The following is a 12,864-nucleotide window of genomic DNA, read 5'->3' on the forward strand; positions in this document are numbered from 1 at the left end:
AAACCAGCGTACCAGTCAATTTGAAATCGCTTCCATCTCTCTCCTAGATATAAACATGCAAATAGTCCTCCGGAACTCCACCTTCTATTGGTTCCTCACAAGACCCTTAACCCGGACGGAGGTAGTGTATATAAATGCAACAGAAAAAATTAAACGAATGTTTCATGCTATAGGCAAATTGGGCACAATACACGTTTCAACTCAGTTTCACCACGCGCCTCCGTGAAACGATCTCAACATCATAAATTTCCTGCTTATGATGTGTCACAAATCATAAATTTCCTGCTTATGATGTGTCACAAATTCGCAAACAGATTGAGCTGGTCGTCATTGCATGTTAACCAAAAGCCAGCCAAGTTTGGAAGATGTCAAACACAACTAACTTCAGACTCGACAAAGGACATAAAACTATATAGAATCCAAACATGGGTAAACCTCATCTGATCTTTGCAGAAGTCTGGAGAACGGAACAGCGAATCAGAAAACCACAATACGATTCCACAGTGCTGCTAAAAGGGTTCGAGTTCCTCGTCAAAATCAGGACAGACTGAAAGGGAAACTACATGGCATATGCTCTGACAATACTTATAGGGCTAGGCTTAGTTCATCCTCTGCGCAGCCTCCTTGGCGATGAGCCTTTCCCTGGCCTTGGTCTTGGCCTGCGACTTGGAGCCCATGACGCCACCGCCCCACTTCTTCCTGACCTCGTCGAACTTGTCGTTGAAGTTAGCCTGCAGAATAACGGACACCGGAGACGTTAGAAGTGTTCACAAGTGGACTGCATATCAATGATAGCAAAGATTATATGAACCACATACCTTGATAGCCTCCAAGATCTTGCTGAACTCAAGCTTGTCCTCGTTCTTCACAGTGGTAAGGCACAGAACTGAGGCAGTCTTCTTGTGAACGATCTATAGGGGACCAAGACAAAGTGAGCATTTGTTTCTAGTTACTGTTAAAGATTTCAGAGGTGTGGAACAGGAGGTGGCAGGAGAAAATATACCGATCCAAGGCGTGATTTTCCCTTAACAATGCAGTATGGGACTTCCATCTTCCTGCACAGGGCTGGGAGCCACACAACCAGCTCAATTGGGTCAACATCATGAGCAATGACGACCAGTTGAGCCTTGCTCTACAGTACAAAGCACAAGATTAATCACAAGAATGGTTATTGCAGCCACAAAAGAAGCTATGAACAAGGAATAGTTATGTCAAACAAACAGGTAACTCATATCAGTACCTGCTCGATGAGGTAAGTGACATGGTTAAGACCATACTTCACAACAATTGGCTTCTTGGCATCAACGGTTTTCCCCTCAGCCTCAGCCTGGGCCCTCTTCAGAAGCCTCTCCTTCTTAGCCACCTTGTCCTCGGGGCGGTACTTGAGAAGCATCTTAAACAGGTTGGTGGCTGCAACAAGCAATTAATATCAGAGATTTGTAACAAAGTTTTTGCAGAAACTAAAGTAATGCTGTATGCAGAGGAATCGAACTTGAACTAGTCAACTACTTATTGGCTGCTTTTGTTGCTATACATTACAGCATAAAGAATGAGCTAGCAAGTAAACACGTTGCAACATAAAGGAAAAGCAAATATAGAAGGCATGACTTCAGGTAAAAACATAGCAACAATGGTTCTTCCTACGGCTGGCATCCTTAGAAGTGAAAGCTTGTGCTAGCCATTCTATTACTTCATACTGTCATGGCTGTCAATATATTCAGTAAAAAAATATAGTAGGTGTAGGAGAACAGCATGCATTTGCCCTAATCATGCAAGAAGAGAGATCCCAATGTATCTAACAGCAGGAATAACACACACATCAACTCTTTTCATTGTCTTGATGAAGTTAAGACTCGCTCACTTAGATATTGCATACCCACAAGTCAAAATAACACAGTATTACATCTACCAACGTCCCCAGGCATTGTGGACTCCGTGTCAAATGACGAATGGACAGACAAGTTTTGCATATACCGAGGTTCTTGTCGAGGGTGCGGGTGAACTGGTGGAGCGCCGGGGGAACCTTGAGGCGCTGCTTGAGGATGCGGCGCTGGCGCTGGATCCGCACGACCTTGGGCCACTTGACGAACCGGTGGAGGTCCTTCTTGGGCGGCAGCGCCCCGCCGATGCCGAACTGCTTCGGCCTCTTCTCGAACAGCGGGTTCACCACCTTGTCCTGCAACCACACACCAAACCCACCCAGTCAGATCACACGCGCCGGGACCGAGAGACTCCAAGCAGGAGCAGAGATTCCAAGCAGGAGCTGAGATTCCAAGCAGGAGCTGAGGGCTGGGTGCAGTACCGCCGCCTTCTTCTTCGCCGGCACCGGCGCCTTGCCGCCTCGCTTCGGGGCCTGCACGATTCGCGATCCACACTCTTAGAACGAGATTCAAACATCAAATCAAAACCGCAGAAAAGGCAAAGCGCGCGGGATCCGTCCAGGAGGACGAAGCGCGAAGGCACGGTGTGGGGGCTATGCGCGAGCCGGCGGCGGGGACGTACCATTTCGCCGGCGGCGGGGGGGGAGCTTGGGGTTCCGAACGGGAGGCGACGCTGGGGGAGGAGGTGGAGGGGGGAGGCGGCCGACTGGCGCTTCGGTGCGGGGAGGAAGTTTTATAAAGGAGGCGTCTGGGGGACGTGGACGCTTCCTGAGCGTCCGATGCGGGGTGTGTGGCCGGGTCGTGAGGCCTCCGCCGTCCAGTGCCTGGATTAGGGTTTAGGGGGTCGCACCTGGGCCGCAGGGACAGGGGGGGGGGGAGGAAAACGTGGGCCGGAATGGACTGGACTGGACTGCACTGGGCTGCTCTCTCCGGTGACTGTGTTCGGAAAAAGGCTATAGCCCATCGGTTTGGTTACTTTTGCGTGTAAGCCCCTCGCGCGTCCGAATATTACCGTAGGCACCGCTCCACTGTCCCCAACCTTGCGCCATGGCGAAGAGGCGGGTCGCCGCCTTCTACCGTGCACCCCCATCCGCAGGAATAAAAATCATCTTCCGGTTCTAAGTGCTCGGCATGGATTCTCGGGGATTTTTCCTTCGTCTTTTGCAGTGTTTCTTTTAATCCCCACGGCTAGGTCTTGGGACCCATTCTGGATCGTCTTATTAGACCTGAGCGTAGGCATAGGTGAAAGTGATTTTTCGGTTGGTACTTGATGCTGGGGAGTTTATCCTCTTGGAATTTGGGAGGAACACTTGTGATTTGCAGGTAGATTTTACTTAGAGGTGACAGATATTTGGTTTTAGCTTGTGGCAGGAACATTCATATTTGGTCTGCTGGCCAATTTCAAAATGTATCTGCTCTTGCTGCCATAAGACTTTTCCCTTCCAAAACTGCTTGATGAAGGTCTGATCCACTTTCGCATACCGTTATATGTTAAGACATGTTGGCTTTGCTTCTAGGCTTCATTTACTGGGGGTTTCACTTTCACCATGCTCTTGGCTCCAGCTTCTCTGACAAGTTGGAGGTAGTGAAAACAATCCAACTTCTGACTCTAGAGGGATCATATTAAGATCGATATAAAACTTATTTTCTAATGCTGCCGCACTCTTGTTGCTGCTTCAAGTGTTCCAAAAGTTAGTACTGGATTAGTTAGTCAATGCTTGAGGCAATATTATATGAAGATATCTGCATCTGGATAATGGATCCATTTGTCCATGGGGTCAGGAAATGCTAGTGGCAGTTATATAGAAGTGAGGTTAGAGTTTACGTCTCTAGCTTCTCCATGCCGCAGAATATGGAGACAGAGATTCAACAAAGCCGGGCACTGGTCAAGGCTGTTTATTGAGACGCGGCATATACGATTTCTGTCTTTGGATATTCAAAGAACTATCCCCAAGTCATGGTAGTATGGTTACTGTAGGGTCCCTGGGTTCAACTGATTGGTTGCAAGTTCAAACAATAGGAAAATGCTGGATCAAGCAGTTTATTGTTAATAATATAATACCCAGTAATTTGCGGTGTCTGTTTTCCCCTTACCGAGTTACCGCTACGTTATCCCCTGCTTTGGTGTTCTTCAGTCCTCTGAATGAGTCAAAGTATACCTGGAATCCTTAACCTTGCCCTGATTCCAGGATCAAAGGAAGTTGCTCATCGACTGGTTCTGGAGTTACATTTCTGCAAAAATGTCCCTAGCAAGCATCAAGCGGTATTGGCTGGAGAAAAAACATCAGTTGACAATGAAAATGGTAACCCACATGCTACCAGTATTGTACATTAATGCACTAATTCTATAGCTTTGTCTTGAAAAAATTTATGTACCTGGAGATCAATCCAACCAAATGTATTAAACTAACATTACTTTAGCCCTTTTCCATTTCCGAGACATTAGGTATACCGATCCTTATAGATGCCAAATCATCATTTATTTGATCAATCCTGATTACATCATCTACTACGCTACCACTCATTTGTTTTTTGTCTACCTTTTAACCATATCAACATAACGACTTTTCTCGTTTATGGCCATTTTTTGTGGTTAGTTTTTGTTGATTTAGATCACTTGACTAATTGATGCCATACCTCCATTCGGTGTGCCCTGTGTCTAGTCGGCAAACATGTTTCGGTGCTTTGAGATTTTAAAAATTGTCATGAGTTGAGGCTCTGTAATCCAGTGTGTAAATGGAATCCAAACAGATTTGGATAGCAAATTAATGGATGCTTGCCTAAGAGAAGATCTGTGGAAAAACACTATAGGTGTATCTTAGCGTAATTTGATCCAAACCACTTGCAATCAGTGCGAGATGAATTGAACTGTGCGATTCTACTTTGGAATTGCAACATTATGCCATATATGGACACAAAAAAAACTTATAGATTCTTTATATATCTGTATAACACTTCCACCGACAGATAATACAACTTAGGAGGGGAAAACACATCAACATCTAACATTGCCTTCCCACAAAAAATGCAAAATAGAAAAAGAAGAAAAAAAAAAGTATCTCATTTGCCCAGTATATGATGCTGCTGTTTACCATACTTGGGAATGCTAAGGTTGCTTCCAAATGTGTACATGATAGCCCCAGAATGCGAGCTCAACAAAACTTAGAGCTCATCAACTCGGCATCATCCAATCCAATGCATATGCTACGACCGGTCGATGTTGACAGCCTGACCGGTGCCAAGCAGCCGGTAGGATTTCCCCCTGGCGAGGCCGCACCTCCTTCCCCCTGCCATCTGCTTCTCCTCCTCGATCTGCTCCAACACCCCAGCGAACGCCTCGGCGTTGCAGGGTAGCTCGAGGGGCCCTGCGTCTGCGTACCCAAACACCTCCTCGGCCTCCTTGAGCAGCGCCCGGAACAGCGGGTGGTTCACGCACTCTGTCCGCACCACGAACCGCTGCCTCCCGGCACCGACGTAGACAGAGAAACAGCCCTCTGCAGGCTTGTTCCTCATTGGTGTGCTCCAGCACCTGTCCAGCGTCTTGGTGATCAGCCCAGCCTTCCTCTTCGCCAAGCTCTTATCAGCCATGCCCATGGTGCACAAAAGTTAGCAGGCTAACTAGTTGCAATTTTGCAAAAAGAAGAAAATGTGTAGCAAGCTTGGAATTGGGAGGTGACGAGGAAAGGGGTGGAATGATATATATAGATGGATCCACCAAGACGTGGTCTGTCGAGGGGTAGGCCATATTTTGAGATATGAAGATGGTGAGAGTGACCCAAAAGCTATTTTAAAAGACAAATACGCAAAAGACTTGCTCATCATGTCATTAAAGAAGAGTGGGAAAGTGATGGAAAATAGTCAGACAATTATTGCACATATAGAATCAAGCTTTGCACCTTATTCATTGATCTTTAATGAGAAGGATGTGACTTGTTGTTTTACCAGCATTTGTACAATAATAAGTTTCATCTTATAGAATTGCTGCCATAGTGTAGACTTTTCCTCTCCGAAACTGCCTGACGAAAGTTCGATCCACTTTTACATACCATTATGTTTAAGATATGTTGGTTTTGCTTCTAAGCTTTATTTACCAGGGGTTTCACCAAGCTCTTGACTCCAGCTTTTCAGATAAGCTGGAGGTAGTGAAAACAATATGGATCCAACTTTTGACTCTAGAGGGATCAAGTTAAGATGGACATTTAACCCATTTTCTAGTGCTGATGCACTCTTGTTGGTGCTTCAAGTCCTCCAAAAGTTAGCACTGGATTAGTTAGTCAATGGTCAAGGCAATATTATATGAAGATCTCTGCATCTGCCTAATGGTTCCATTTGTCCGTGGGGCCGCAAAATGTTAGTTTATAAAAGTGAGGTTAGAGTTTACGCCTCGGGAACCCTTGGAGTACCAGTATTAGTTGGAGCGAAAACTAATGGCTCTAGCTTCTCCATGCTATAGAATAAAGAGACAGAAATTCAAGAAAGGCCATGGTCACGGCTCTAAAGGCTGTTTATCGAGACACGTCATATACTATTTATTGCCTTGTCTTTGGATATCCAGAGAATATGCCTATGATTAGTTATGGTAGTATTGTTGCTGTACGATACCCGTGTTCAACTGATTGGTTGCAAACTCAAAAATAAACAAAAGGCTGGATCAAGCAGTTTATTTTTATTTGTTGTGGTGAATTCTGTTACTCGGTAATTTGCAGTGTCTGTTTTCCCCTTACTGATACTTGATCCCATTCTTTGGTGTTATTCTGTCCTCTGAAAGGGTCAAAGAATACCTGGAACCGTTAAGCTTGCCCTGATTACTGCACATCCAACTGGGTCAGTTGCTATATATCTTCCTGATTACATCATCTACTAAACTACTGCTCATTGATTTTTTGCCTACCTTTTAGCCATACGTATATAACTGAGTTTTCCTGTTTATGGTCCTTGTCTGTGGTTAGTTTTTGTAGATATTAGATTAATTGCTGCCAAAACTCCATTGGTGTGTGAAGTGTCTAGCCGGCAAACATGTTTCTCTTGGTGGATTAAATTGACATTTGTGTCGAGGCTCTGTAATCCTGTGTGTAAATGGACTTAAAATAAATTTGGTAGCAAATCAGTGGATACTTGCATGCAGATGATCTGCGGAGAAACACCATAGTTGATTCATCTTAGTGTAGTTCCATTAAACCACTTGCAATCAGTGTGGGATGAATTGAATTGCGCGATTCCACTTTGGAGTTGCGACATTGTGCCATATATGGACTTCACAAGAGTTACAGGTTCGAATGTGCATCTGTATAACACTTTCACCAACAGTTACTACAACTTAGGATGGGAACACACATCAACATCTAGCATTACCTTACAAAAATAGAAAAAAGAAGAAGAAAAATATCTAACATTGCCCAGTATATGATGGTGTTGTTTATCATAATGGGAATGCTCAACAGAAACTTTAGAGCTCATCAACTCGGCATCATCCAATTCCACTCCAATTTCTATGCTACGACCGTCCGATAATGACAGACCGGCCGGTCCCGAGCACCCGGTAGGAGTTCCTCCTGACAAGGCCGTACCTCCTTCCCGCTGCCATCTGCTTCTCCTCCTCGATCTGCTGCAGGACCCCGGCGAACGCCTCAGTGTTGCAGGGAAGCTCGAGGGGCCCTGCGTCCGCGTACCCAAACACCTCCTCGGCCTCCTCCAGCAGCGCTCGGAACAGCGGGTGGTTCACGCACTCTGTCCGCACCACGAAACGCTGTCTCCCGGCGCCAACATACACCGAGAAGCAGCCCTCCACCGGCTTGCTGTTTCTCACCGGCGCGGTCCAGCACCGGTCCAGTGCCTTGGTGATTAGCCCGGCCTTCCTTGCAGCCGACCTCTTGTCAGCCATGCCCATTGCGCACAAAACCTCGCAGGCTATATCTAGTTGCAAATTTGCAAAGAATGTGTAGCAAGCTTGGAATTTGGGAGGTGGGAAGGAAAGGGGTGGAACAGTATATATAGGCCGATCGGCAAAGACGGGTTCTATCAATCGAAAGGCCGTATTTGAAATACGAAGCCGGTGAGGGCGACCTGAAGGCTTTCTTTTTCGTGAATACGCAAGAGACTCTGCTCATTGTTCCATTAAAAAAGAGAGGGAAATGGATGGAAATTAGTCAGACAATTATTGCGCATATAGAATCTCCCAATCTCTCCGCCTTATTCGTTGAATGTTTGGTAGGATGCACCTTGTTGTTTTAATAATAGTAGCATTTGAGTACTATAATAGTACGTTTGATGATATGTGCGTACAGGCCTAATGCTTAATGATATGTTAATTAGGGTGCGATTTGGCAGCCTCGGAAGGTTACCCGAAGGAGGAGGAGTTAGCTGCGACTGTGGAGGGAAGCTGGTGTGTGTGACATCATGCCATTTGGTCGACTTGGAGCTGGAGGAGGGGCCAATGGTGTGGCGTCATGGCAATAATGCATTAGATTTAGCTACAGGTTAGTTAATCCTGACCTGCGCTTGCTGCATGATTGGGATTAGATTTGAGGTGTCTAACTCCTCAACCACAAAGGTTGTTTAGCTTAGCATTAGCAACGGTGCATGGAACGCTCCAAACCTATGGCGCCCATGAAGGCTTTGTTTTATGGGTTCAGATAGAATTGAGACTTTGTCATCAACGCTCTGAAATTTGACACTTGGATCTTAATAATGCACGAACTACACTTGTTTCGATAGTGTTTGTGCATTAATGGATAATGTTTAATAGTATTTGATGTGTGTGTGGTTTGTATTGCTTAAGCACTAAGCATGGCTTAGATGGTTATGTTCCTTTTGGTGGAACCAGCCCAGCCAGGTTCAAGTTCTAAATTTGGCAATAGTGCTCTGTTTTCTGGCACTAATTTTTCAGTGGTACAACGTGTCCGTCAACTACGAGGTGTCTGTGACGACTTTGTCGCTCAAAACCATTACTAACGAAAATATACGCAGCACTCATAAATGAAACTAGACCCGCATGCACCGCACCTAAAAAGCAAGTTCAACCAACCAACCAAGCAAGGAAGTGAGCTCCCTATAAAGGAACTTCGCCCAAAGCAAAGAAATGGCTCAAAATCTACCGGTACACTCTCTTGGATGGGTGTGCGTGTTCATATGGGTAGTGTGCGTGTGTGTGCGCGCGCGCGTGTTGAGAGCGTTTCTAAAAAAAGGCCTGTTGGATTCTGAATCACCATTGCCCAGAGACATCTAGGGGTCGAATATCTTGTGAACAAATCAGTTGACATGAAAACTAACCCCATGTCGTATCTTTGTGTTCTCTTCCCTTGTATGAGTGTCCATAAACTAGGGTTCGAAACCTAATGTTAGTCCCTTTGATTGCTTGTGATGTTGTAGTATGCAGATGAAAATCATCATTTTATTCAATCAAAATCGATGGAACAACCGTGGTCGGTTGCTATATATCTTACTAAACAACTGTTCGTCTGTTCTTTGTGTTTCTTTAAGCCACACGACTATAATCGAGTTTCCCCTTTTTGGTGATCATTTGCTGTTAGTTTTTTGTTGATATTAGACCACTTAATTAATTGGTGCCAAATCTCCATTGGTGTGCCATGTGTCTAGTCAGCAAACATGTTTCTATTCATGCTTTGAGATTTAAAAATTGGATTATATGAGTTAAGGCTCTCTAAATTTTGATAGCAAATCAGTAGATACTTGCATAACCGATGAACTACCAAAATCACCATGGTTGATTCATGTTAGCGTAGTTCCATCTAATTATGTATTACAAACATAGCAGCTCCAACTTGCAATCTGTGCTGAGATGAATTGAAGTGCGCGGTTCTACTTTGGAACTATTGCATTATGGCATATATAGACATAGCAAATTTAAAAATCATATCATGTATCTGTATAACATTTTCACTGACAGTTACTACAACTTATAAGGTGAACACACATGAACAACTAACATTGGCTTTCAGTATATGATGATGTTGTTTATCATACTTGAGAATGCTAAGGTTGCTTCAAAATGTGTACATGATAGTCTGAAAATGCGAGTTCAATGGAAACTCGGAGCTCATCAACTCGGCATCATTCAATGCCAATCTAGTGTACTGCTACGATTGGCTGATGATGACAGTCTGACCGGTGCCGAGCAGCTGGTAGGAGCTCCCCCTGGGGAGGCCGTACCTCCTCCCCGTCGTCATCTGCATCTCCTCCTCGATCTGCTCCAGCACCCCGGCGAACGCCTCAGAGTTGCAGGGCAGCTCAAGGGCCCCTGTGGCTGCGTAACCAAACATCTCCTTGGCCTCCTCCAGAAGCACCCCGAACAATGGGTGGTTCACGCACTCCGTCCTCACAACGAACCGCTGCCTGCCCACGTCGACGTACACCGAGAAGCAGCCCTCCGCTGGCGTGCTGTTCCTTGCCGTCGTACTCCAGCACCGGTCCAGTGCCTTGGTGATCAGCCCGGCCTTCCCCATGGCCAACCTCTCCTCAGCCATCCCCTTGGTGCGCAAAACCTCGTAGGCCATGTAGTCGCAAAAGTTTGCAATTAATGTAGAGCAAGCTTGGAATCGGGGGATTGGAGGAGAGAGGTGGGATGACATATATGGACAGATCAACCAAGACATGGTCTCTTGGTTGAAAGGCCGTGTTTTGAAATGTGAAGCTGGTGAGACCATGAGAGTGGCCCAAAAGTGCTCTCTTTTTCGAGAATACGCAAAAGGACTTTGCTCATCACTCACTAAAGAACAAAGGGAAATAGATGGAAATTAATCAGACAATTATTGCACAGTAGTAATGCTTATTAGTATGTAATTAGGGTGCAATTTGGAAGCCTCGAAAGGTTAACCTAAGGAGGTGCTAGCTGCGACTGTGGAAGGAAGCTGGCGTGTGTGACATCATGCCATCATGGTCGACTTGGAGCTGGAGGAGGGGCCAAGGCGTGGCGTCATGGCAATAATGCATTAGATTTAGCTGCAGGTCTAATCTAATTAGTCCTCTCTGACCTACACTTGCTGCATGACTGGGATTAGTTTTGAGGTGTCTAACTCCCCAACCACAAGGGCTGTTTAGCTTAGAATTAGCAACGGTGTCCAAACGACCAAACCGATGGGGCCTGTGGAGGTTTGTTTGAGGGATAATTAATTTGGTGCCTTTAGTTGTGTCCCCTTCGGCAGGTTTGCCCCTAGTTTCCGAAAACCATCGTTCTTGCCCGAACCAGTTTGGTTTTCTTATGCTTTTGCCCTTCCGTCACGGTTCCGTCCAGTCAGCGCCGTTTGACCACTACCGCCGCTAGTTTTTGGACACGGCTTGCCCCTCGGTTGACCTAACCAACTCATTCCCACTCTCACTCTATCGTTCCCCATTCTCACTCTCTTTCCCCCGTTAGAAACCCTAGTCGCCATTGGCGGCTCACCACTAGATCCACAAACCAATCCTCGCACCACATCCATTTCCAGGCCAGGAGATGGGGGAGGACGGAGAAACCCTAGGTGGCGGCCCGCAAGAAGGGCACCGCATCGGCACGGGAGGGCGGCACATCGCAACGCAAGGGCCGTGGCTGCGCGCACGGCCAGACGGTGTCCCCATCACCACTGGATGGCGGAAAATGGCGGCGGTGGCGTCGTCGACGGTGGCAAGAGCACCGCATCGGCACGGGAGGGCGTTGAAGGCGGCTGTGGTGGCAGTCAGGGCGGCGAGGGCAGCACATCTGCACGTCAGATCCCGGCGGGGTAAGTTTCAGTCTCAAATCTACTCATGCTTAGTGGATTCAGATAAGTTTTAGGCTAGCTTTGGTTCAATTGCTCATGGGAGATGGTATGCTCATTATTGTAGGATGGATCCAGAGGTTGCATTCTTTCTGTCTGTTAGAATGGAGACGACAGTTATAGTTTCTGCTGGTACGGAAGGAAAGGAGAGCGGATTCACATTTCCATTAGTTGTGGATAGCAGTAGTAGGTCATTTAATGACTTTAGGGCTGCTATTTGTGCCAAGTATCCATGGGGATTGTTTTGATGCTGTTGAAATTAGATATTGGGATAGTTTAAAGGAGTGTTGGAACCCTCTACAGTGTGATGATGAGTTAGGTGTGATGTTTGCAAGTAATGCAGAGACAAGGTCATGCAATCTGGAAATAACAGTAATTCAGAAAGAGAGGACAATGGTGTGAAAAAACTGCTGGAGGGATAGGGGGTAGAAGAAGGGGTAGGCCATGTGGGTCCAGGACAGCTGCTGCTAGTACTCCTAGTGCTCCTAGAACTAGTGCAGCAAGTGCAAGTACCACTCCAACTACTGCCGAATGTGGCACTAATAGACCAGAGGATCAGCCTGATCCAGTTGTGGAAGAGGCACTGCCTGATGCACCTATTTTATCTGATGAGGAGGATGAGAAACTTTACCCAGGTTATGTCCAGCACAACAATGATGAGCATACAACACATGAAGAGTACATTCCTGCAGAATTTTCAGATACTGATGATGATGAGAGGCAAGAGGATAATGACATGGGAGCTTTTGAGGATGCAGATGAGGATAGACCTGTAATGATGTATGATAGAGATAATCCATCCATTGAGGAAGGTGTGGTCTTTCCTAATGCAGTTGATTGCAAGAATGCAGTTGGAACATTCTCAATCAAGTCTGAAACCGAGTACATTACACTTAAGAGTGACCCAACTAGGTTTACTATCAAATGTGCCTATGAGAGGTGTAAGTGGAGGCTGCATGCATCTCTGATGAGGAGGAGTACTCTGTTTCAGGTACTGTTTTAGTAATGTGTTTTTCATAAAATGTGCCTATTTGTTTTACTAATATTATCCTGACTGACTATTTGTTTTATTTTCAGATCAAAGTGAATCCCCACCCTCACACATGTCCTAATGTGAATAGATCTCAGAGATTGAGAGCTGCAAAAAGAAGGTGGATTGCAGATGCTTCTATGGCTTGGATCAGAAAAAATCCAGGGATTGGAACAAAGGAAATTCAGGGTAGGTTGTTAGA

The 12,864-nt window shown here is 45.8% G+C and overlaps 4 protein-coding genes and 1 long non-coding RNA gene across 5 annotated transcripts; 1 reads left to right on the forward strand and 4 right to left on the reverse strand.

Annotated features, from left to right (window-relative positions):
- Nucleotides 1-383: 383 nt before the first annotated feature.
- On the reverse strand, nt 384-2,635 carry LOC109769114 (large ribosomal subunit protein eL8y). Its single transcript, XM_020327853.4, has 7 exons — nt 2,503-2,635; nt 2,303-2,353; nt 1,975-2,176; nt 1,241-1,410; nt 1,004-1,132; nt 819-911; nt 384-731 (listed from the first exon to the last, which is right to left on the reverse strand). Exons 1-7 carry the CDS (start codon nt 2,503-2,505, stop codon nt 600-602), a joined length of 780 nt encoding a protein of 259 aa, XP_020183442.1. The 5' UTR covers nt 2,506-2,635; the 3' UTR covers nt 384-599.
- Nucleotides 2,636-4,843: 2,208 nt separating this feature from the next.
- LOC109769135 (auxin-responsive protein SAUR50-like) lies at nt 4,844-5,563 on the reverse strand. The gene has a single exon (XM_040390608.3). It carries the CDS (start codon nt 5,472-5,474, stop codon nt 5,085-5,087), a length of 390 nt encoding a protein of 129 aa, XP_040246542.1. The 5' UTR covers nt 5,475-5,563; the 3' UTR covers nt 4,844-5,084.
- A 1,085-nt stretch (nt 5,564-6,648) lies between these two features.
- On the forward strand, nt 6,649-8,632 carry LOC120965215 (uncharacterized). Its single transcript, XR_005757696.3, has 2 exons — nt 6,649-6,704; nt 8,193-8,632. It is a non-coding gene; the product is annotated as an uncharacterized lncRNA (long non-coding RNA).
- Nucleotides 7,088-7,849, reverse strand: LOC109769113 (auxin-induced protein X10A). Its single transcript, XM_020327851.4, has one exon. It carries the CDS (start codon nt 7,765-7,767, stop codon nt 7,375-7,377), a length of 393 nt encoding a protein of 130 aa, XP_020183440.1. The 5' UTR covers nt 7,768-7,849; the 3' UTR covers nt 7,088-7,374.
- Nucleotides 8,633-9,976: 1,344 nt separating the features above from the next.
- LOC109769124 (indole-3-acetic acid-induced protein ARG7-like) lies at nt 9,977-10,396 on the reverse strand. Its single transcript, XM_020327864.2, has one exon. It carries the CDS (start codon nt 10,391-10,393, stop codon nt 9,977-9,979), a length of 417 nt encoding a protein of 138 aa, XP_020183453.1. The 5' UTR covers nt 10,394-10,396.
- Between the last annotated feature and the right edge of the window lie 2,468 nt (nt 10,397-12,864).

Source organism: Aegilops tauschii, chromosome 5 (genome assembly GCF_002575655.3).
Source record: "Aegilops tauschii subsp. strangulata cultivar AL8/78 chromosome 5, Aet v6.0, whole genome shotgun sequence".
NCBI classification, from domain to species: Eukaryota; Viridiplantae; Streptophyta; class Magnoliopsida; order Poales; family Poaceae; genus Aegilops; species Aegilops tauschii.